The 22,183-nt window shown below is 39.2% G+C and overlaps 1 protein-coding gene across 8 annotated transcripts in view; it reads right to left on the minus strand.

Annotated features, from left to right (window-relative positions):
* Window positions 1-22,183, minus strand: part of ROBO2 (roundabout guidance receptor 2) — a 414,352-nt gene that overhangs the window by 356,084 nt on the left and 36,085 nt on the right. For all 8 annotated transcript variants that reach the window (XM_018565020.1, XM_018565019.1, XM_018565016.1 and 5 more), the window contains exon 2: window positions 5,268-5,594. In XM_018565020.1, the coding sequence (XP_018420522.1) occupies window positions 5,268-5,594 (327 nt within the window). The remainder of the gene's footprint in view (window positions 1-5,267; window positions 5,595-22,183) is intronic.

Here is a 22,183-nt window from a genome sequence, read left to right on the forward strand (position 1 = left end):
TTTGTTTAGGGCAAGCCCCCCCCCCCCCCCACTCAGCAAGGGGCACCTGAGTGGAGGCCTCCAGCTATGACTCATTACACGTGTGATAGATTGGATAACTATGCAGAAACACATTAAGGATGTTTTTAAGAGATTTTAATGAATACATAACTGAGTTATATGGAGGCATTTGATATTTGCCTTTTTTGCATTCGCAAGTCTGTGATGTCTTACTCGTCCATTCTTTCTGTGCTGGCAGCCATGACAGAAAGCTCTTGAATTTGTTTATTCACACTTGTTTTATCTGTTTCCATGTGCTGTCATGTAACCTTTGGGGCTTGGAAGATGGATGACGGAGTTCAGGGCCATGAGCAGGTTGAGGTCACAGTGTCGCTGGATTTCATTAACTATATCACTCCACGAAAAAGGACTCTACAAAGGTCACCTCAACTCAGCACGGCTAGATATGTGATGGGGGAATGGTGAATATAATTACACTTTGTTCAGCTTTATATAAATACGTCAATAGGAAATTAAAGGTGGATATACCCTGTACAGTATATACGCCAAATCATTTGTGAATCACCCTTTGTTGTAATACTTTCATTGGTGAATTTCTGTTCTCTTTAATTAAACTTGTAAAGTAATGTCATAGTGTTATATATCCAGATGTAGGCAACATTATTAGCAATTTGGATGCAAATTACTATTACTGGGTTATTTTATAGGTATATAAATATACAGGACATGAATTAATTTACCATCATTAAGAATTAATGCAGATGATGTGCTACTTGTCAGAGTATTTAGTGAGTAAATGCAACTATGTGATGTGTTCATTGTACTTGGTGTGTGCCAGAATCCATCACAGCATTATGAATGTCACGTTCTAGTGTAGTACTAGTATTTGCAAAATGAAATTACCAGTATAAATAAATATGTTTATATGGGAAATCTATAATGAATACAAATTTTCTCATATGTGTGTGCCAACGTATCCCATGACTATGACCTCATCAACATGAACTAGTGGAGCTTATAGTTTGTTATTCCTACTGTAAAAATTAGTTCACAGATTTAGATATACTTGGGCCATCTTGAAAGAAATAGAAACTAAACATGGTGAACATACAGTCTAAGGAGTGTGCTGGGTATGGCTCAGAAACCCAACTTTGCAAGGCAAGAGTGTCCAATATTATGTCCTGTAATGTCAGACACATGTGATGTGAGACAAAGGGGTTGATTTACTACAGGCAAATAGGCTGTTCACTTTACAAGGGAATTTGAACTTTGCAAGGATAGATTCCCTTATCTTAGTGAATTATGTGATATTTCACTTTGCAAAAAATACCTATCAAAAAGCAAGGAAAATAAAAAAAAAAGTATTATTGCTAGTACATGATTGGATGATGGAAGTCAACAGAGCTTCACTTAATTCACTAAACTAAGGGGGACATTTTCTTGTAAAGTGCAATTTCCCTTGCCAAGTGAACAGCCTATTTGCCTTTAGTAAATAAACCCCAGAGGGTGATGTAGAGGGTTTGGAAGTGTGCACAGCAGGAGAGGGGCTAAAAGTAGCACACACCGAACTATATTTAATGGGTTGAAGGACACCGACATCTGCACATAATGACCATGCCACCCTCTGCCAGCCTTCTTTCCTTGCTCATGCTTTCCATCTTACTTCATGGATGCCCAAGGCACCTGGCCACAAATATATGCCTTGATTAATGTTATGTTTTTGGGGCTCTGTTCACGGCAAGTATTTTTTTGAACCATCCAGACACCATCCATCTGAAATGTTGACTAAAAAGTATAAAATATTTGTCTGTAGGAAACAATAGTTCCCCAGAGAGGAAGCACCGACCAACTGATTCAAGCAAGTAAAAATAAATAAACTCTAATACGAAAATCCTATTTAATCCTGTAATACTTTTTTGTGACCCTTCACCTATGAACAGCAACCTATTTTTCTGGGGGAAATATTCAACAATGTGCTGCATCCCAGAACTAGCACTGGGAAAAGCAAATAAATAATAATCTTGGGACTTCATTAATTTTTCATATATTTTCATTTTGGCCACCATTACCCTGGTCGATAGATCAAGCTGCTATCATACATTTAACACCTGGGGCTATGACTCCGATCTCCAGGGAGAGTAAATGACTCACTGACTCCAGCTAGATGAGATGCTTGTTTACAATTGTTTAAGTACAAGAACTCATGTATTTTTTTTGTTCTTTCTTTTTTTTTCGGTTTCTTAAATGTAGCTAATAAACTGGCATTTTGTTTATGTTTGCTCAATGGATATTAAAAATCACAAATCAGTTAATATTATACTACCAACTTCAGCCAATAAAGAAGGACATTTATCAAAACCTTTAACCCTACATGAAGATGCACTTTGCGAAGTCAGGAAAAAATAATAAAAAAACTTCCAGACCAAAAAAGGAAATCTGATATTTACCTGAATCAACATTGTTTGTGTTTCTTATACATTAAATAAGCTGTTAATATTTTTTGTTTCTGAAAGCTTTTTTAAACCAATCTGCTCAGCCATCTACAATCAGTTCCTTTTATTTAACATTTTCCCAGCTTTTACAGTAAAGATTCCTTTCCATGCATGCAGGTAAATTCTCTTTTCTTCCAGTTGCAAGTAATGCTGTCTGTCTTTTACTTGTGACATTAAGCTACAACTTTCAGCTGAACTTTCTTTTATGAACCATTTATAAACAGAACTTGTATATGGTTATATATTATCTGCTCACATTATGTTGTGATTTTTCATTCAGGCAGTTTAATTAAGTATTACAGAGATTATGTTATGTTTTACAATATTATCCATCTACATCTAAATAAGAAGGTTCTGCAAATCCTTTTTATTGCAGACACAATCTTACAAAGAATGTATTTTTGTGTTTTTACTAATTAAAGCTCAATTGTTGACAAAAATAGTACCTGCTACTACATTTTCTTACTTTTAATAATTCTAATATTCAAAATCAATACATACTAATATGTTCACTTCATACTCCCTACCTTCCCATATGTGTTTATAAGAAAAACATAGTTTGAAAGTAAACATGTGCTGTGCTCTCTATAATGCACTGAAAATCTTGTGTCATGGGTTTATTATGTAGTAAGTATGATTTTGTGCACAATAATTTTAAATCAATATTTAGAAAATATCAATTACAAAAAAATTACTTAACCCACAATCATACTAGTTGAGCTTTAGGAAATGTATTATAGAGTAAAGGTTTGTTGTTTTAAAAAAAAAATGTTTAATGTCTAAAGTTACAAAATAATAACAAATAGTGTCATTACTTCATGGATAACATTTTATTGACATATTTCTAAAAATATGGATTTTAGTAATTACTTGCTTATTGCAAATAGCCACAATTAACAGAAAAACCTAACACTAAATAATACATGAAGAAGAATTAAAAAACAGGAAACATGTTGAGAATGTTAACTGCTGCAATTCTTAAGCTCAACTAAGAAAAAGCCATTATTGTGTCAGATGAGGATCTACGCTGAGAACTCCCTAAGGGCTCAATTGGAGAATTCAGTCAGATATACTTCAAAGGATGAAACGTAGTAAAACTGCTTTTCTGTTGGGGTCCTTGATGTCGTTACAGAAATGATTCTGTGGCTTTAAATAATGTTTTGTGATCTAACTCCCTTTAAGATCCCTTTTCTGCACTTTTATTACCACTGATTTTACAGGGGCCTGCACTTCACTTATGACCTTCAAAGAGCTTATGTGCTGGCCTTCTCTGCACACAGAGGTTGTAAGATCAATGGGAGGGAGCTGGTATAATACGCAAGTGTTTGTTCAGTGCCAATTTAAATTGCAAAATACACATGAACTGCTTTCAACAAACCATTTAAACCAGTGGCAACAACAGATTCATTATGCAATGAGTGTGATTTCACAACAGTAAATTAACATTCCGAAACACATTGAAACATTTTCATATGTATGATAATGAGTACGATATTGAAACACTATTTTTATAACATGTATAGGAAAGGTAAAAAATAAATGAAACATATTCTCAAAGTGTTGATTAAATTAAAAAAAAGTGATTCTAAGGCACAGTTATAGAAATGAGGGGAACTGAATAATGGAATTTTTGCCCATGGCAACCAATGATATGCCAGCTTTCACTGTCAAATTTGCATAAGAAAAGAAGTAGAAATGTAATTGGGTCCTACTTGAGACATTACCATCATCTTCCTTTCAAAAATCAGCATCCATAGGTGCTGCAGTCCACATTTAGTTTAACGAGATACAGAACAGAGAGAGAGAATACTGAGTGTTCAGTTATTGAGCATTTGGGGGCACTGTGGAAAAATCAGTGCATACGGAAAGCTTATTGTTTCCTTTTGACTTCCATGTGAACAAGGCCTTAGATTTCTGGAGTGTGTCCTTTGAAGCCAGTGAGAAAGCTTGAACAGATTCAGATTGCTTCTGGATAACCTTGTGCTTGGAAAAATTATCACTAACCTCCCAATTTAACATGTTTCAGATAATGAATATTGTTCAATAGGTGAATGGTTTGCACACCAAAAGAACAATACTACTTGCTAATGATAAAGCACTTCTTTAGGAACTCAAGCAGTCTGGATATTGGCATACAAAGCTGGACACAGAAAATTTAAGAAACCTAAAGTAATAGAGGCAAGAAGATGTGGACAGTGGAAATAATGAGAAAAAACATCAGAAAGAAGAAGATGAGAAAGAGAGATGTGAAAAAAAAGGCAGAAGGGGTGAGACACAGAGGTAGTAAATGACAGAATTAGAAATATCATTCTAATGAAAGGATTTATCCTGCTAAAAGAAATGGTGTGAAACACTAGGCCTCTTAGTGTGTACTTATGACCAGTCAGGATTTTGATGCCCATGCATCCACTGATCAGTTATTTTCAGAGCCACCATAATGGTTTAAAAGGATGCCAGAGCATTCAGAGCTTCTTGGTCTCCCTAGGTTCAATGCAGGTGCGGCAAATTCAATGCAGGTGCGGCAAATTCAATGCAGGTGCAGCTTTTGAAACTTTTGGAGATACTGAGCTTCCAAGGTTAACGCTAAGACACAACTACGGTGAATAATTGGATATCAAAGCTTCGGTCTCCAAACTGGTCAGTGGAAGTATGAGCATTGGGATCCATGCTCCTCGGCTAGAGGTCTTTGTATATAATAAAACTGCTTAACAATGTTCAACTGTCATGATTACTGTACAAGAATGCAGTTTATATAAAGTCAAAAGATGGACTTACAGGCAACTTCTAGTGATGCATTACGACTCATGGCTTCTCCAAGGTAGTTCCGTGCAACACATACATAACTCCCCTCATCTGGCTTACTCCGACGTCCGTGAACAATACGTAAAAAAAATAAAGATCCACTGGGGAGCAGCATTCGATGAGAACGTGGGTCATCTTTATCTGTCTCCACCCGTTCAAGGTCTTTGTACCATTCTATGGTGGGCACTGGTCTACCTTCTGCTTTACAGTTTAATGTGGTAGGCTCTCCTTTGGAAACGATTACATCTGATGGATGTTCCACTATCCGAGGAGGAAAGTCTTCCTGGCGGAGACGCGATCCTAGAAAAAAAACAGAACAAAGAAGTTGTATTTATAGTATTAGTACATTATATTTTTCACACAAATAATGTAAACGTTTTGCTGCCTGATGTATTAAAACAAGACTATACTCATAAACACCTTCTTGTATAATGCACTTATTTTGGAATGAATTAATGTTGACTGTGCTGTTGGAAGCCTTATGCTTTCTGCTGTATGCTTATTTTTAAAGCTGAACTCCAGGCACAAAAACTTTCAATCAAATGTATTCCTCAACATCCACAAATAATATAAATCCACTTTGTGTGCACCAAATGTTTTTGAAAACCCAATTATTACCATGTATATGTTCAGCGCATCATCACTGTGATACACATAGCCTGTGCAGAGAGCAAAGCCATGAAGAAACCCAGCAGGCCCACTGACTACAGTCTGCCTGAGGAAAACTAAGGGAGCTGATACAAGACCAGTCCCCCACCACAAGAAAAGAGAACAGCAGCGACTGGTCTTAATACAGGAAGCTCCTACACAGGAGTCAATCTTTACAATATATACATTTGAGGACTAGTGCTCTACCCCCTAATCATTCTGCCTTAGGCAGTGGGCTATGGATGCCATTGCGATAGTAAAGTGGTTTAGTGGCTAGCACTTCTACCTTGTAGCACCATAGTGCATGGTTCAAATCCCAGTCAATACACTATCTTCCTGTGCTTGCATGGGTTTCCTCCCACACGCCAAAGACATGCTGGTAGGTTAAGCAGCTACTGTTTAAAATTGGTGCTAATATGATATTATGTTGAGTTTGCCCACAATGACTGCGTCACCGCCTATCTACCACAACACAAGTTAACAAGCACTATATAAACTGATTGGTTTTAAATACAGATAAATACAGCCCTGCACATAAATAAACCTTTTAGGTTCTGGAGATAAAAGAGACATCCTGGAAAACTGGAAATCCCGTTTGGTCAAGATCACTCCATAATTTTCTGTAGATATCTCTAATACAAGTTTTCACACAGTGCTGCCTGGTGGACCTCAGTATGCCAGTCTCTCTATTGTTTACCAAAAGGCTATGGGATTTGGGGTGCATTCCATTGTACTTCAAAGGGGCGGCAGTTAAATGAGGGATTTTCTTTTTGGGGGTGAGTTCCCTTTTATAATAAATAGTATGTTTCGTAATTAAAGTAAGACTAATTGAAATAAGGCTAGTCATGGATTTTAAGATATCAATCTAAAAAGAGAGGTGTCACAATTCTTGCCTGATGCTGACAATTTGGAAATATCTTCACGTGAAGCACCTCTGACAACCAAAGCTGCTCATTATTGCCCATGAAGATGTCAGAAATATGGGATATACACACATATGGTGTATATGAAAAAACAACATATTTTAAAACAAATTTCCTAAAGACCACCATGTATAAAGCTAAATTTTACCTCATGTCTGATAGTCTAGGGAAATAGTTCTCCTTATAACCACATACAGTTAATTTACACATTTCACAATGGTGATAATAATCAAATCAACACATTTCAACATGCGTTTGATATCACATGCCTCTCTGAAACAATTTGTGTAATAGCCATAAAAATTGAGGTGCCGATTTATAGAATATAAAGGTCTAACGTGAACGGAATCCATTATTTACAGTAATGTTTTGCCAGTAATAGACAAGAAAATCGGCCATCAAATTAATGCTACATATACAGTCTCATTTGAAGTCCAACACTGCTAAAAATGTATAGTCAATTTTGCTTCATTGCCTGCAAGTTTTTCTCTTTTTATCTAGCTACAATTCCCTGGTCTATCTAGACGCCACATCCAGTACAAGACCAAACTATGGTGGCATACTTCTCTGGTAGATTCCCCAAAATGAAGAATACACAAGTTATTGAGGAATCCAGCTGTGAGTAATATCTTAGCTATGACCTATAGGAAGCCAACAGAGACACAATCTACACAGGAAACTCTCACCTTGCCAGGCTCTAAAGCAGGGGTAGGCAACCTCAGCTTTGGTGAAACTAAAACACCATGAGGCATTGCAACACACTGACAGTCACAGACACCAGACAAACAGAGGCACAGGCATAATAGGATTTGTGGTTTCACAACAGCTGGAGTGTTGAAGTTGTCCACTCAGTGGGCTTCAATAATGTCCTGTACACATGGTCATTGAAAGGGAGTATGAATATGTTAAGAGCATAAACACATATAGCAACCCTAATAGTCTGGACAATTGTTATTGTTGCTCAGTAACCTGTCTGAGGAGTGGAATGGAACACAGAGCCTCTAAGGTGGGAAGCAGAAGCACTCACCATCTAACAACCATCTGCCTGTAGTCAAATAAACAAGGAACTGCAGAAGTAGTGCAACAGTGCATGTAAAGATCAGGTAGCAGACACAAGACTCCCTTTCCTGTATTAAGAATAGGAAGCAACCCAGCTGTTACATAGGTCTTGGGAGGCCATTCTGTGGGGGCATAACTTGCTCTAATTATCACTAAACTGTACCATCCCTTGTAAGATTCCACGCAAAGCGTAACTTGCTGCAGTGAACCATCTGCCATCAAAATTAAATCAACACCATCTCTTTTCTTTTAAAATTCACAACATCCGCCAACATTACCTAAATCTATCAATGTAATAAAAATATTTCACATACACAGAGACTGCACAAATCAAGTTGCACAAATTAAATAGTATTACTGATAACTATAAAAATGATTTATAAATAAGCACACTATAATAAAAGGAAATATTACACAAATATTTAATAGGATAAAGCTGGCTAATAATATTCACAAATAAGTTCACATAGCTGAGCAGAATACATTTTAGGTTTATGTAACCTTGCAATTCAGTCTAATATTCTGTTATCTTGCCATTTAAGACTACAGAAGGCTCACAGTTGGCAGTATACTAGGAGACTATTGGACAGTAAGTCAGCTGTGTTAGCTAAGGGGCACAAAACAAAACACTTATCCCCATAATTCAAGCCGACCTGTGACAAAGAAGCTGTCACAGGTTGGCTCTATTTATCAGGAAGTCAGCAAACACACACCACCGATCTCTGACATCACGATCCTCTCCCTGCAGACAGCGGTGACTGTCAGTCACGGCTCCCTGCAGGGTTTCCCCCCTCCCCTCTCCATTTCTCCAGCACTGGCTGGAGGAATGGATGGGGGCGGGTACAGTTGTCAGCATTGTCGGGATCCATCCTGGCTGTGGAGCGGCCCTGCGCTCTCAGTGTATAATGGGAAAAGCCCGCTATATGCTGAGTTTTGGGTCACCGGAGGACATAGTATATGTCCTCCCATGACCATGAAGAGAACTATGGGTTGCCCCCACAGTTCTCCTTTAAGAAATCTTCAGTAAATCTTCTATAGAGTCAGTGAATTTCTTTATTTTTAGACCCACATAAACTCACACATACATATCATAATGAGCATGTCAGGATGTACATGTTGGTATCCCATTGTGCTCAATGGGTCTGTTGCACATATATGCATATGTATTGGGTCATGTCATGGAAAATAGTTCAGGTAAATTTTTTCATTTATCGATGTGCATCAAGGGGGCTTGTAGAAGTCAAAGGGAGCACATGAAAATGCTGATGATAGATGACAACACATGGTTACTGAGACCTGTCCCTGGCAACAGGCCATGTGCTCTTGGTTTAACTACAGTTGGAAAGTGGTGGTCTCTTCTTACACCTCCCTAGATGTTCAGTCCCAATTAGGAAAAATGCACAATAAAAATGTGCATTAAAAACAGATGAAAAATCATGAAAACTGAAGCACAAAGGTGTAACGCCAGCCTCAAGGTTAGGCCTTAATGCACCACAACAGAACAAAATTGAACCTGCTGCATTTTCGCTAGCTCATCACAGTGCACAGTAGTTCACAATGGATGGCACTGCAGCGCATCATTGCACATAATGTGTTATACTATGCATGCATTTAATTTGAAAATGCAAGGGTCATTTTTCTGACAACCCCCTTAATATTTAAATTTTTAAAAAATGATAACCCATTCACACTTCTCCATTGCAGTTTGTTGTGGAAACACGTGTTAACATGTGCCTTTAATTGGTAATAGTACCCTAACGCATTAACCCAAAATTTGATTTGGCTGTTTTTGTTTGCACAATACCTTGTCACATAATGTACGTTAATGCAATGCACCAGAATAGACAGGTTGAATAGTCCCTTAGCGAAAGCTTGGAAAAATCAATAATTTAACAACAAAAAAACCTAGCCATGGACCTCGGCTTCCATCCACTTCTTAGCAGTGCCAGTGATGTCACTGTGTGTCACCTCTACCTCCCTGGATAGCGGGATTTGGGGCACCCAGCTTTTTCTTTAGTTTATCTGGTACCGTATTGTATCTTTTGGAGTTTATGACATCACAGGAAGGGACACCAATACTAACAATGTTGCCACTGGGGGAAAAGCGTAGATAAAATGAACAGCTGTACTAGTAGGCACAACAGGCTGCAGGTTCCGTGCAAGATCCTAACAGACCCTGACCAAGTGGAATGGTGTTAGGTGTCCATGCTATGCACATATATGAAGCAACAACAGTATACATCAGTGCAAAACTGCTCCTTGACAAGGCAATCTTTTAAACCTATGCCTGCTTTTTGTCTTTTATTTCAGCCTTGTACTTTGGATTTGAGTACTATTTTTGCAACTTGGTGCCTGCTGCATCTTCTTATAACAGCTCCAAGGTATTATCCATCTGAATGGTCAAATGGAACAAACTCACAGTAGATGCATTGAGTCTAATGGGAAATCCAATTGCATGATTACATATTGCTCTCCAGAAAAAGATTAGGGCAGGTGTACTGTGAATTCCTATTAGAACTAATGACACTTCCATAAGTTTGAAGCAACCTTTCCATAAAGTGAAACCAACTGGTTCTGATACACTTTATGGGTATCTAATGACTTTTATCCTGTTTAAAACAGCAAATATGGAATGTGACCTGTATAAAACATGGTTTGATTCCACAAACGTTAGAACTGCATAGATGAAACCATCCAGAACGAAACAATGAAATAGCTGAGACATTCCACTGCACAAACTGAGAGCGGCGAGGACATCCACTCAGTCTACCTAGCCGAACCAGCTGCCTTTCCTATGGAGCCACGTAATTGAAAGTAGAGTATTTACCAGTTCACCAGCCTAATAGATACAGTATTTAACTCAGTTCAACGCTCTCCCACTTCCCTCACCTCTATTTAAATGGTAATGCCCCTCTTTTGAATGGATAGGAGCTCCCGTGTTTAAAATAATTGAGTGTCTCTTTAAATTTCCATTCCCTAGCTGTCACACCGTGTAAAAGGCAGTATGACTAAATAATACATTGAATGCCAAATGGATATCCATAATTATACACTTTGGCTCTCTTCTATCCTAAAATGGAGAACATTTTAAGGTAAAGTATTGATAATGTCACGGAGTCATGAAGTGCTTTTAAATGTCATAAAGAGGCAATATGTTATGGACATCAACATGGAAAAATAAGATACATAATGCATAAAAAGGAAGTCACTTTAGGGAACGGATGCATAGGAATAGCTAATTCTCAAGTAGATCACAAAGAAAATGTGTACAGTATTTACAATGTATTACAATTTTAGATTTTGAATGTGCTTCAAGGCCCTGACCAGTTGGGTAGCAAAATGTAGTCTGCTCCTCATTTTGCAGATGCTGCATATGTAAGATGGTGTCATATGTTTTTCTGACATGGAAGGAATTTTGGGTAAGAACATGTAAGAACAGGAGATCCTGTGCAATGCAAAGGTTATAGTTGTACAATATAATACTTTAGAAAAGAGACTGTATATTTTTGTGACTGAGAAGTCAAATTATTAATTATAGCAAAGCCTTCCTGCTTATCTTTTCAGTGTTTCAACCAGGCATTGCTACAGCACAGCAGTCTACTCCGCTCCCTTTTGGTGGTTATCTGGTGATCTGAGAACTCCTGCATACAATGCAGGAAAGGTATTCCCAAACACACCAAGCACTCCTTGTTGTCTCACACGTGCAAAAAGCTTGGATTACATAGAAACAAATTAGTGGACATTCTGATTTTAGCACTTTTAGATTTCAGTGTTTGCTGGATTGCATTTGTGACTGGCTGATTGCTTTTATTTGCTAGGCATTGCAAAAATTTTCAACTGTCTTATGAATAAGCCACTGATCACCCAGCCTTATTTATGTCACAGAAAGATAATTTAACTAAACTGTGGAATTGTGTGAGTTGTTATCTGGGTACAATTATAGCACCAAGTGATTTAAAATGTTGCATGTAATTGTTCCAGAAAAGTGACTGATTGCTAAGGATTTCAATTGCCTTATTGCAAGTTGCCAATATAGTTCAGCTTTTTGAATGGAGCTATTTTGAAATCAGACGCTGTCTGTTCAATTTAGTTCTCCATGTTGGGAAATGTCAGTTCTAATGCAGCACTATAGTCCCAGATTGTCTGTGCTGTCTGTGACCTTTGTAAATCCTAAACCCAATCCAAGCATTCACATGGACGGCGCTATCTTGCAAGACCTATAGCTGAATGACATCACAGTAGTCCCAGCTGGGGTGACACCATCAGAAACTCTAATGTAGTTTCCCATCCAGTTCTATACTTAAGATATACATGCTTCAGCCTGATGTTAGCAATTTATTGCATCTATGAAACATTTGATTTAAATTAACTTACTCTTTAAGGCTGGGTTCACACCTGGGCATACGGAGTTTGCCGTGCGTTTTTACCGTGATTTGCGGGAAAAGAAATGCGCGACAAACGCGAGTTTCCGAGGGCTATCCGGCTGTATCCTATTGGATACGCGCGGCAAATACGTTCCTACACGCTGTAAATGCCCTGGTGGGAACCATGCCCATAGTCAATTATTGGTTTCCACATGTTGAGCGTTTTACAGCGCGTAGGAACGCGCTGTAAAATGCCCAGGTGTGAACCAGGCCTAAGGTGTACTTTTTAGTAACTTTACAAGTTTGCAAAAGTAAATTGCTGACATGTCACAACATTTGGCCACAGTATATGTATATATAACCTGTGCAGTTCCTGGCTGTGTTGGACTATCATGGTATCACGATGCGGAGTGCATGCACAATTTTTTTAAATCACACCACAACGCACGGTATTACGGTACTGCACATTAAAGTGAGATCGAGCACATTGCAGGTGGGAGGTTCGTTTGGGGTGCCATTTAAATGAACGGTGGATGTGTTAAAGCAACGGTAGATGCGTTGCGAGCCAGGGTGTATTAATCGCATAGACTCATGCGATTAACGCATTGCACCAGTGTAAATGGTCCCTTAATGTCACCCCAGTACTCTTTTGAAGCGAATCAAGCACACATTGTGCTTAAATTGCTTCTTCCCTGGCCATGGAGGCCCCGGAGTGCTAAACCTTGCTTCCAAGTTTATTCTTCACAGGGGTTTTTACAGTACATGTGTAAGTGATCACTTACATATGAAAGCCAATTTGTCACAGACAAAATGTAAACAAACTCCCGGATGCTAAAGTACCGGGGTGAACACTGTATACACTTAGGGGTTGTTTTTTAACTCAAATAGTAATAGGAGATTTCTATAATCCTCTGCACCATCTCAGTACCATGGCAGTAGTGTCATGCGAATTTCACTTTATGATTTACGCTGCGTTGAAGCATTATAAATCAGCTTCTTAAAGTAAAGGAAATGAAAGAAAGGAATGCTATTCCATGTCAGTTCCCACTTGGGAACCAGGTGAGCGTCTAGCTCACTGACAACTGACAACTGGCAAATGTTACGGACAACTTGTAACATTCAGTGAATTAATATTTTTATTAAAGGAGAACTATGGGGTCAGTGTTTTTCCACATAGTTCTCCTTAGGGTAACGGGAGGACACAAACTAGCGTCCTCCCGTTACCCTAAGCTCAGTATACCGCGAATAGTTTTACTGATATGTATCCTAAACTTCACTTTTACATATTGTTATTGATTATTATTATTAGTAGTAGTACTAGTAGTAGTAGTATATTATTATACTTATAGTATATTATTAGTATAATATTATTGATTGATTAGTGGATTAAGGTTATTGCATCACTATAGCTATACTATATATAGTAAATCCAGTTAGATTATTTTCTAGATATTTTGCTTTACTCTGTGCAATAGCTATAATGTTATTTGTGATGTGTATCAATTGGTTCTATAAGATCTTTTTATAGTATATATTTCATTTTAAGTAGTTGTTATATGATTTTACTTGTGTGTTGTAAAAGACTGATTTTCCTTCAAAATTAACAGCTAAGCTACATTAACCCCCAGTTGAGGAGGAGTAAGTTAAAAAGCAGCTTAGACTTCAGGGAAATCACTCTATGATTAAGCGCCTGTGTGCGTGAAATGCGTAAGGGGTCTTTTTTGCTGTTGTATTCCGTCGTGCGTGTTTTAAAACGTTAATAAAGAAACCGCATAGAGTTTCTGGTGCGCCATCATCCATTTGTTAAATGTTAAACTCTTAGTATGAAAAAATATATCTGATGCTAGCTCTGCTATAAATATCAAGAATAATTGGTATTTAGATATAATACGAAATATAAAGAGTTAGGAGGGAGATTTGGAGGCACAATTGGGGGTAAACTTCCTTTTTTAACTCTTCTACTGAACATTCCAAATATGATATTTAAAATATTCATCAATTTATATTTATTCCTTTGGATAAATTAAACCTAATGGCTTAAACTTTAAACTGAACTTCCATATGTTGCTCCCATCTAGGCTGTTATTGATGGACCCAATCTGTATCTCTGAAGGAGCCTGTAATACACAATCAGAATTTAATAACAATGAATTCACAGTAACAATTCCGGAGTAACATCTGTTACTGTTCAGAAGTTGTATAGCTGATTGAATAATGATTCAGGGATCTTCTTCATTTAGCATATTCACTGCACATCAAGGAGCTCTCTTCTCCCTCTAGTAAACTCACTATACAAAATGCCTTATGTTACTTCTCCTTCCCAAGGCGGAATTTCTCCCACTTTCTCCCTCCGTATAACACTACAGTGATTTTTCATGTCAGTCTGCAAGATGGTGCCCTGCATTTATAACTGGTACAGCCAGACATACACGCGGTGCCTTCTGGGTGTCCGAGTCAAGTATGAATCGGCGCCAATTCTGTCTTCACTAAGAGCTTCCTATCTTCAACAAAGACAACATTTACATGTAAGCAGTTCCTGGTAAGTCACACAATAATGTTTTATTTTATATAATGAGTGTATACAAAATAACAGTTCTTAATATAATATTACATGTGCAAATGCACCTGAATCTCATTTCAACCAATCAGCTTAAGTTTGTTTGATTGCTGGGGATTGCTAAATATGGATAATTGGCTGGTTGGTTTTGCATAGGCTGCATTCAGAGATTATGGCTCCCATGTGAATGACACCTTTGTGCACAGGTTTCAACCCCTGTTTGACATTAAAGGAGAACTATGGGGTTAAGGCTTTTCCCCATAGTTCTCCTTAGGGTAACGGGAGGACACAGACTAGCGTCCTCCCTTCACCCTAGGCTCAGTATACCGCGAGCTGTGGTATACTGAGCCTAGGGTGAAGGGAAGACGCTAGTCTGTGTCCTCCCCCCACCTGACCTTTTCGCCATGTATCCCGGGCTCCGCTGCCACTACTGTGGGTCGGAATTGGCATGAGCATCCATTTGCTGGTCTCCCCTAAATGGAATGAAGCCGAAAGCAAAAACGATTTAGTCACTTCCAGTTTCCAGTAACTGTAGCTGGGGATGAAGCTGACCAAGCACGACCTGTTAACTCTAAGCTGATGACCTGTAAAAGCTTCTAAAATGTTACCAATTGATCATTTTGGGTATCATAGTGTTTCTCTATTTCCCGGATGCACAGTTTTGAAGCTTGGCATGTTTGGTATCTATTTGGTATCTCGGCATAGGCTCATCTTTTATGGTTCACCAAAAAAATAGGTATTATACTGTGTTTATCTGTACTAACATTGATTTAACTTAATTTTTTTTGTTAAAAATGTGGGTTACATAGTTACATAATATTTGAGGTTGAATAAAGACATTAGTCCATCAAGTCCAACCTATTAGGATCTCATTCTAGGAGTACCTGTACCCCTGTATATTACCTGTACCCTTGTATATTACCTGTACCCCTGTATATTACCTGCACCCCTGTATATTACGGTCCCTTAAGAAATCGTCCAAAAGTTTCTTGAACAATTCCACATTATTTGCTGAAATCACCGCCTGTGGCAGTGAGTTCCAGACCCTAGGTTTGGTAAATATTTGCACTAATATTATGCAACATAAAAAATTGCAACTACCAGAAATGTTTTTCCTAAGCAAGTGACTATAACAGAAAGTTCCTTCTACTAAGCTCCTTGCAATTTTTGTAACAGACTAGGGGTAGATTGTTTTTTTTTCTCAGTAACAATGGAGCTATACTTTAAAAGATATACAGTACATACTTTGTACCTGCCACCTTTTTTTCTTACAGTCAGAAGAGGGTTCTGGTGTGCTGGCCAGACACTTGCTGTGATTATAGCAAACTGATTATAGCGAACCCTAGATTTAATTTACCGTAAAGCATGCTCTTATCTTGTGATCTCTCTCAAAGTGTTAGATAAGGGTAGAGTGTTCCATATATATCCGAGGGACTCATTATTCTTTGTTGTAGTAGGGTTTTTTTATTTTTAGATGCATCTTAACTAGAACTTGCTTAGCCTCTCTATTAGTCATTGCTTTAGACATAATGGAGCTATAGAAGATGAAGAAGAATATTTTCTAATTTTAGCGTCTTTTATGCTGAACAGCATGATGCGGTATGGCTGCAAACATTGCAACGGTTCACTATATTATGCCATGACCTAGATAATGAAGAAACTTAATGAAGGCTCACTTGAAAAATGCACCAGAATGACTGGATGGTGAGATTAGAATGTTTCTTCATGACACCTTATGAAAATAATAAGCATCAAAGAGAAATAAACACCTAAATCATGCTAATGGGTTACGAAGATAAGGAAATCGAAATCATCTTAAAACAAGATCTTCATGTTTCTATAAATAGAAAAGTAATTCAGGAACTCTTGAGTTGAAACGTATATAATTTACTTAAGTATGTTCTAAGTCAGTGGTGGCGAACCTATGGCACACAAGCCAGGGAGAGCACGCAGGGCCCTCTCTGCTGGCACGCGAGCCCAGGTTCAGGGACCACCAATGGAAATAGAACCGACCGTCCCAGATCGCCTCAGTATGCGATCCGGGCCAGTCACAATCAGGCAGCGGCGGGCTCTAAACAGGCAGATTAGACGACCGCTTCCTCCTCGCTAGGATCCCAGGAGGCCCCCAGTCTAATCTGTTTAGAGGTCACCGCTGCCTAATTGTGACCGGCCCGACTACAGAGGCGATCTGGGACGTTCTGATCCCCCGTGAGAGCCGCACAGCCTTTCAGGTCAGTCTCGCTATCCCGGCCCTGCTTGTAAGGTATGTCGCTTGGCGTGAATGGGGCCTAAGGCAGTGATGTTGAACGTTTCTTAAACCCAAGCGCCTGAACTGCAATACAGTACTAAACTTATTTTCAGCGCTGGCACTTTGAGGTAAATAAATTGATTTTGCGCCGCAGTTTAGGCACTCAGGTTCAAAAAGGTTCGCCATCACTGTTCTAAGTGGTGTTTAACTGGAAATATAAGAGTTAGACAATGCTGTTTTTTTCCCAGTGGAAGTGATACTGCTGCTTTGGTAAGGGGGCATTAGGTAGTGTTCTCCCTTTCATAGACAGGGGTGCTTTTGTGTTGGAAAGGGTAGACCCATGGTGGGAATCCTTTCCTGGTTTTACTTCCTTCCTTCCTTCAGTTCCATGGACTTTGCAGTTTCCACTTATGTGGAACTATTGGTAGGTCACAGTTACACTGTTAGAAGTAAACGCAACATCTGTGTCATCGTCTTAAAGACAAAGATCACCATCTGTGCATGGAAAATGGCGGACTAAAGTACTGACCCTGGCATAGTCACTACCAGCCTCCCATAATAAAACTGGGTAGGCCTAAATTCTGATTCATACTACCTGTAACTAAAAAATTAGACCAGATTCTGAACTCTCTTCCTGTCCAGTAAGCCAAAAAGAGTCTGAGGGAAGCATAGATTTGGTGGATTGATTGTAACATGTTTTTTCCTTTTACACTTCCATACTGCACTAGAAACCTGAGATAAAGGACTGATTGGTCCCCATGGACAAAAAGCAACTTGTGAATGCCATATGAATCTGAAGTATAGGGTTTGTTTTTGGAAATGTCCCTTTTTTTAAGTCTAAGGGGTCTATTCACCAAGCTGCCGAGGGCAGCCGAGTGAATGACCGATCTGAAGTGAAGTGAGCCGAACACTGTTCGGCTATTCACTTCAGGCTGGTACGGCTAATTTCAGCCGTACATCGGCTGAAATCAGCCGTACATCGGCTTGCTTCGTGTGGCTTCGGGTCGGCCGAACATGCTCAGCATGTTCGGCCGACCCAAAGTGCAGAAGGAGTACCTGGGGCCGAAGCTAGCCGAAGGATCGGCCGAAGCTACGGCCAGATCCTTCGGCAGCTTCGTGAAAACCCCTAAGTTTAGGTTTTAGACAATGTTTTATGTTACACCCATGTTTAAAGTGTAACATAAAACATGGTTACAATCCCAGCCCTGTGCTCTGCCCACACAGCTATGTCATCCATTCACAGGACCTGTGATTGGAGAAACTACAAGTGTTGTCTGCCACAGTGGAAAAGGAACTTGTAGTTCCTAATGGAATACAAGTGCTGTGATGTCATACTTGTTCATTCTTCCTCCCATTCCTTAGCTGAAATTCCATGCCTCAAGAACGGACAGGGACTAGAAGGAAAGGTCTGCAGGAGCCAGAGCATTGCACCCATGGAACACTGATCAATACAATAAAAATAAAAAATAGATAAATAACATTTTTCGTATATTAATATATGTCTACTTTTTTTTTTTTTAAAGGTGGACTTTGCCTTTAAATATAGGCCAGATCAGCCTTAAAATACTTCCTTTTTCACATTATGCATTCAGTTGATACAATCTGTGAATGTTCCCTGGGAATTTTATATTAGTATGTATTGACAAGCAAAATTTAAAATGGAAAATGTATTTATAGGCCAATTTAATAAACATGTCATAACTGGATAATGATTTCTCTGTGGTCTGAGATGGACGGTATCAATAATTATGGGTTTAGGAACAGCAACTCAGTTGCCTTGTACACACACACACCCACTATCAGCAGCTGTGTCAACTCACCCTAAAATAAAGGGATTTTCTCCATTATTTTCCCGTCTCACAGTGAATGATATACAAATCTCCCTAGATTTCTCTCACTCTTCTGACCTGACCCAACTTTCTTCTCTGCATAGTTGCCAGTTGACCCATATTGTATAAGACCTGATATGTTCATATGAATAAATACTGTTGCTAAAAAGTTCACAATATTTACATATGGACATTGCACAGCACTACTACTGCATAGGCCACATGCCATACTATTTATAAAGTCATGTCCCTTAAACAGTTTAGCTTACCCAGTTTTTGCTGTAGTGTTAACTACTTTCTTATCACTTTATAAATTGTTCTCCCAGGTTTATATCTCTGCATTTCTGCACTGCCAGCATAGGTCAGGGTCATACAGGCCATGTATCTAGGACCTAGCTGCTAGCAGAATGGGGTGACAGTTTGCCTTGTGTGGATACATGTGATTTTAGGACTAGAGGGCCAACCAGGATTAGAGATGGGCAGTTCAAGCAAGTTGGCCTTGGGAGGCTGAAAGTATAGATGTGGCCTTGAACACAACACTAACATGACAGTATCATCATGGTTTCCCAGCTTACAGCAAGGTGCATGTAAAGCTGTGTGTTCTCATATTAAACACCAAATCTTTCACAGAATGTTAGTAAAGGACAACATGCACCTTACAGACTGGTGTGGCCAACAACATTGTTATGAAAGTCAAAAGACAATGACCACCTGGAAAATCTCAAATTTGGGTGCTGAAAGTCTATGGCGCACACATTACTTAGTGTGTTGACTATGGAAACAAATCACATTAACTAGAGAATACAAATTACAACACATAATTCTTAATATGTGGCATAGCTCTCCAGGTGCTACAAGTCAGATTACAAAAGCCATTAATACAATTTTAGACCTATCTACTTATGATCTAGAGCCCTCCATATAGTAACAAGAAGGGGTTCCCCAGCACTCACAGCTCATTTTTTAATTAAACCAGTAGCTACAGATAAAACCATATCTGAGATTTCATTTTTTTCTAGTAATCCCTTTTAAGAACTACCGTTAATATTAAAAGTTGTGGCTATGACATTAGCCATTATCTCCAAGAGCACAGTTATTTAGAGAGCACATTACAACACTGCACTAATCCTTATCTTATATGGAAGCCTGACCTACCCTCTAATTGATTATACTGAAAACCATATGTAGGTTATTAAAAGCGATTCCGAGACGAGCCAGTGTGGTCATGTGATGTCAGCTGGTGGTGTGTTTATCTGTGACAGAGATGTGATAAATGGACAAGAACATCAATAATGCCAAGCAGGGAGTCAAACTCATAGGGAGTCAAAGAACAGCAGCTTTTCAAGTTAGAATGCCCTTAATAATCACATTTAAAGAGCTAGTACACAGCCCAGGAGTCATAGAATGGCAGCTCTTATGTCTGAGGCTTATCACACTGGTATTTTTTTCAGGACAGACTATTTATGGAAGGGGTATATCTCACAATGACCAATTAGATGTTAATTATCAGCTTCACCTCTAAACATAAAAAAAGGTATGTTGCAGGAAGGGCAAGCAATATTCTCTAACTTTTATTTATTTATTACAGGTATATATATAGAGCCGACAATTTGCACAGTGCTTTACATAATGCAAATTCACATCAGTCCCTGCCCTTGAGGAGCTTAGAATCTAAGGCAGGAGTCTCAAAGCCAATTGCGGACCGCGAGCTAATACTATGTGGCCCGCAGCCAGCTGACAAGTCACAGACCGTGTACCTAACTTGCGGGAGCAGCTACACGGTCTGCATCTCAGTTTGATGCAGACCGCATAGCTGCTTCTCTGTGCTGGCACTCGGATCCTTTCGGCCAGTGCTCTAAAATCTTTCAGTGAACACCGGCCGAAAGAATGGATTTGTAAGTTTTGCAGCAGACCTTACTAATCACCACTGGATCACCAGGGATCATGCCTCCTCACCTCCTGCCTGCAAAAAGGTAAGCAGGAGAGGGGGCTCTGTATTTTATATTATATGTGGTTTTGTGTGGGGGGAGGAGGTTGTATTATTTTACAACTAGAAAACCACGATTTTCGGCTGGTTTGAACGGTGCTCAGGAGACAAATGCTATACGGGCCGGTGTGCGCACGCGCACACTGCCCGTTCAGCATTGCGGTCATCGGAAGCCCACCCCTCAGGGGGGCGGGCTTGCGATGATCGAGAGTACGATCTGCCTGTCCAAGATGGGCAGATCGTACGTTTTTTAAATTACTTTACAACCATTGCAAGACTAAGGTCTTGCGATGGTTGTAAAGTGTATGGCCATCTTAAGACACCTGTAAGTAGGTGCAATTAGAGATTTCTGCATCAGGAATTTGCATTTTCCTGCAGCAGGAAGCGGCAGCAGTCACCCATTCAAGTTAATGATTAGGTGTAATGCATGTAATGGTATGTGATATGATTACATTTGGATAGGAATCAATCACTCTTCCTGGACACATTGATTCCTGATGCAAGAATCCCGAATTGCACATTAACTTACATATATGAATGGGGCCTTATTGTGTGTGTATTAGTGTCTGTAGTAACATACTGGATATAGTTGAATTTTATTTTGAAGTATGGCATTTGGTAAGCAGCCCCCATGGGAGAAAAAATTGTGTTTAGTGGCCCCCGAGGGAATTGAGTTGGAAACCCCTGATCTAAGGTCTCTATCCCACATACATACAGGGCCGATTTAGACAGCAGCCAATTAACTCTTATTTATTGAATATGGTGTACAATTCATTACATGGCAATTTCACCCAAACCTGGTATCCAAGCTTTTTGAATCATGCTGGCTTTTTTTTAATCTCTTGGGAACCTCAGGGTCAAGACATCCTCATCAGGCCTTCTGGTTCTGCAAAAGTGTCTCAACCACTAAAAATGTAAATAAAGGTGCTCTGCTGCCTTTACTGTTCCACCATATTGCAAGAAATACACAACCTCAGGTAATCCAGTTGCAAGGCAGTGACATCTTCATATGTTCTTGTGGAATTGCTGTGTCTGTGCCCATCCCCCCACAATATTGGGGTGACAGCACAGCAGAAGCTTCTACTGCAATGTTACTCAACCTTTTTTCAGTCACGGCAGGGTGCAAAACCTGGATAAACCCGAGTCTAAAATGTAAAAAACATAATGGCAAAAATTGCCATGTGGTCCCTCAAAAATTTCTACCAGACCCTTCTGAGAAAGAGGCATGGGGGCTGGGCCAGATTTACTCTCCCTGCCGCCCCAAGCCCAGGTTC

The sequence above is a fragment of the Nanorana parkeri genome, unplaced genomic scaffold, assembly GCF_000935625.1.
Source record: "Nanorana parkeri isolate BGI_ZX_2015 unplaced genomic scaffold, ASM93562v1 scaffold806, whole genome shotgun sequence".
In the NCBI taxonomy this organism is placed as follows: domain Eukaryota; kingdom Metazoa; phylum Chordata; class Amphibia; order Anura; family Dicroglossidae; genus Nanorana; species Nanorana parkeri.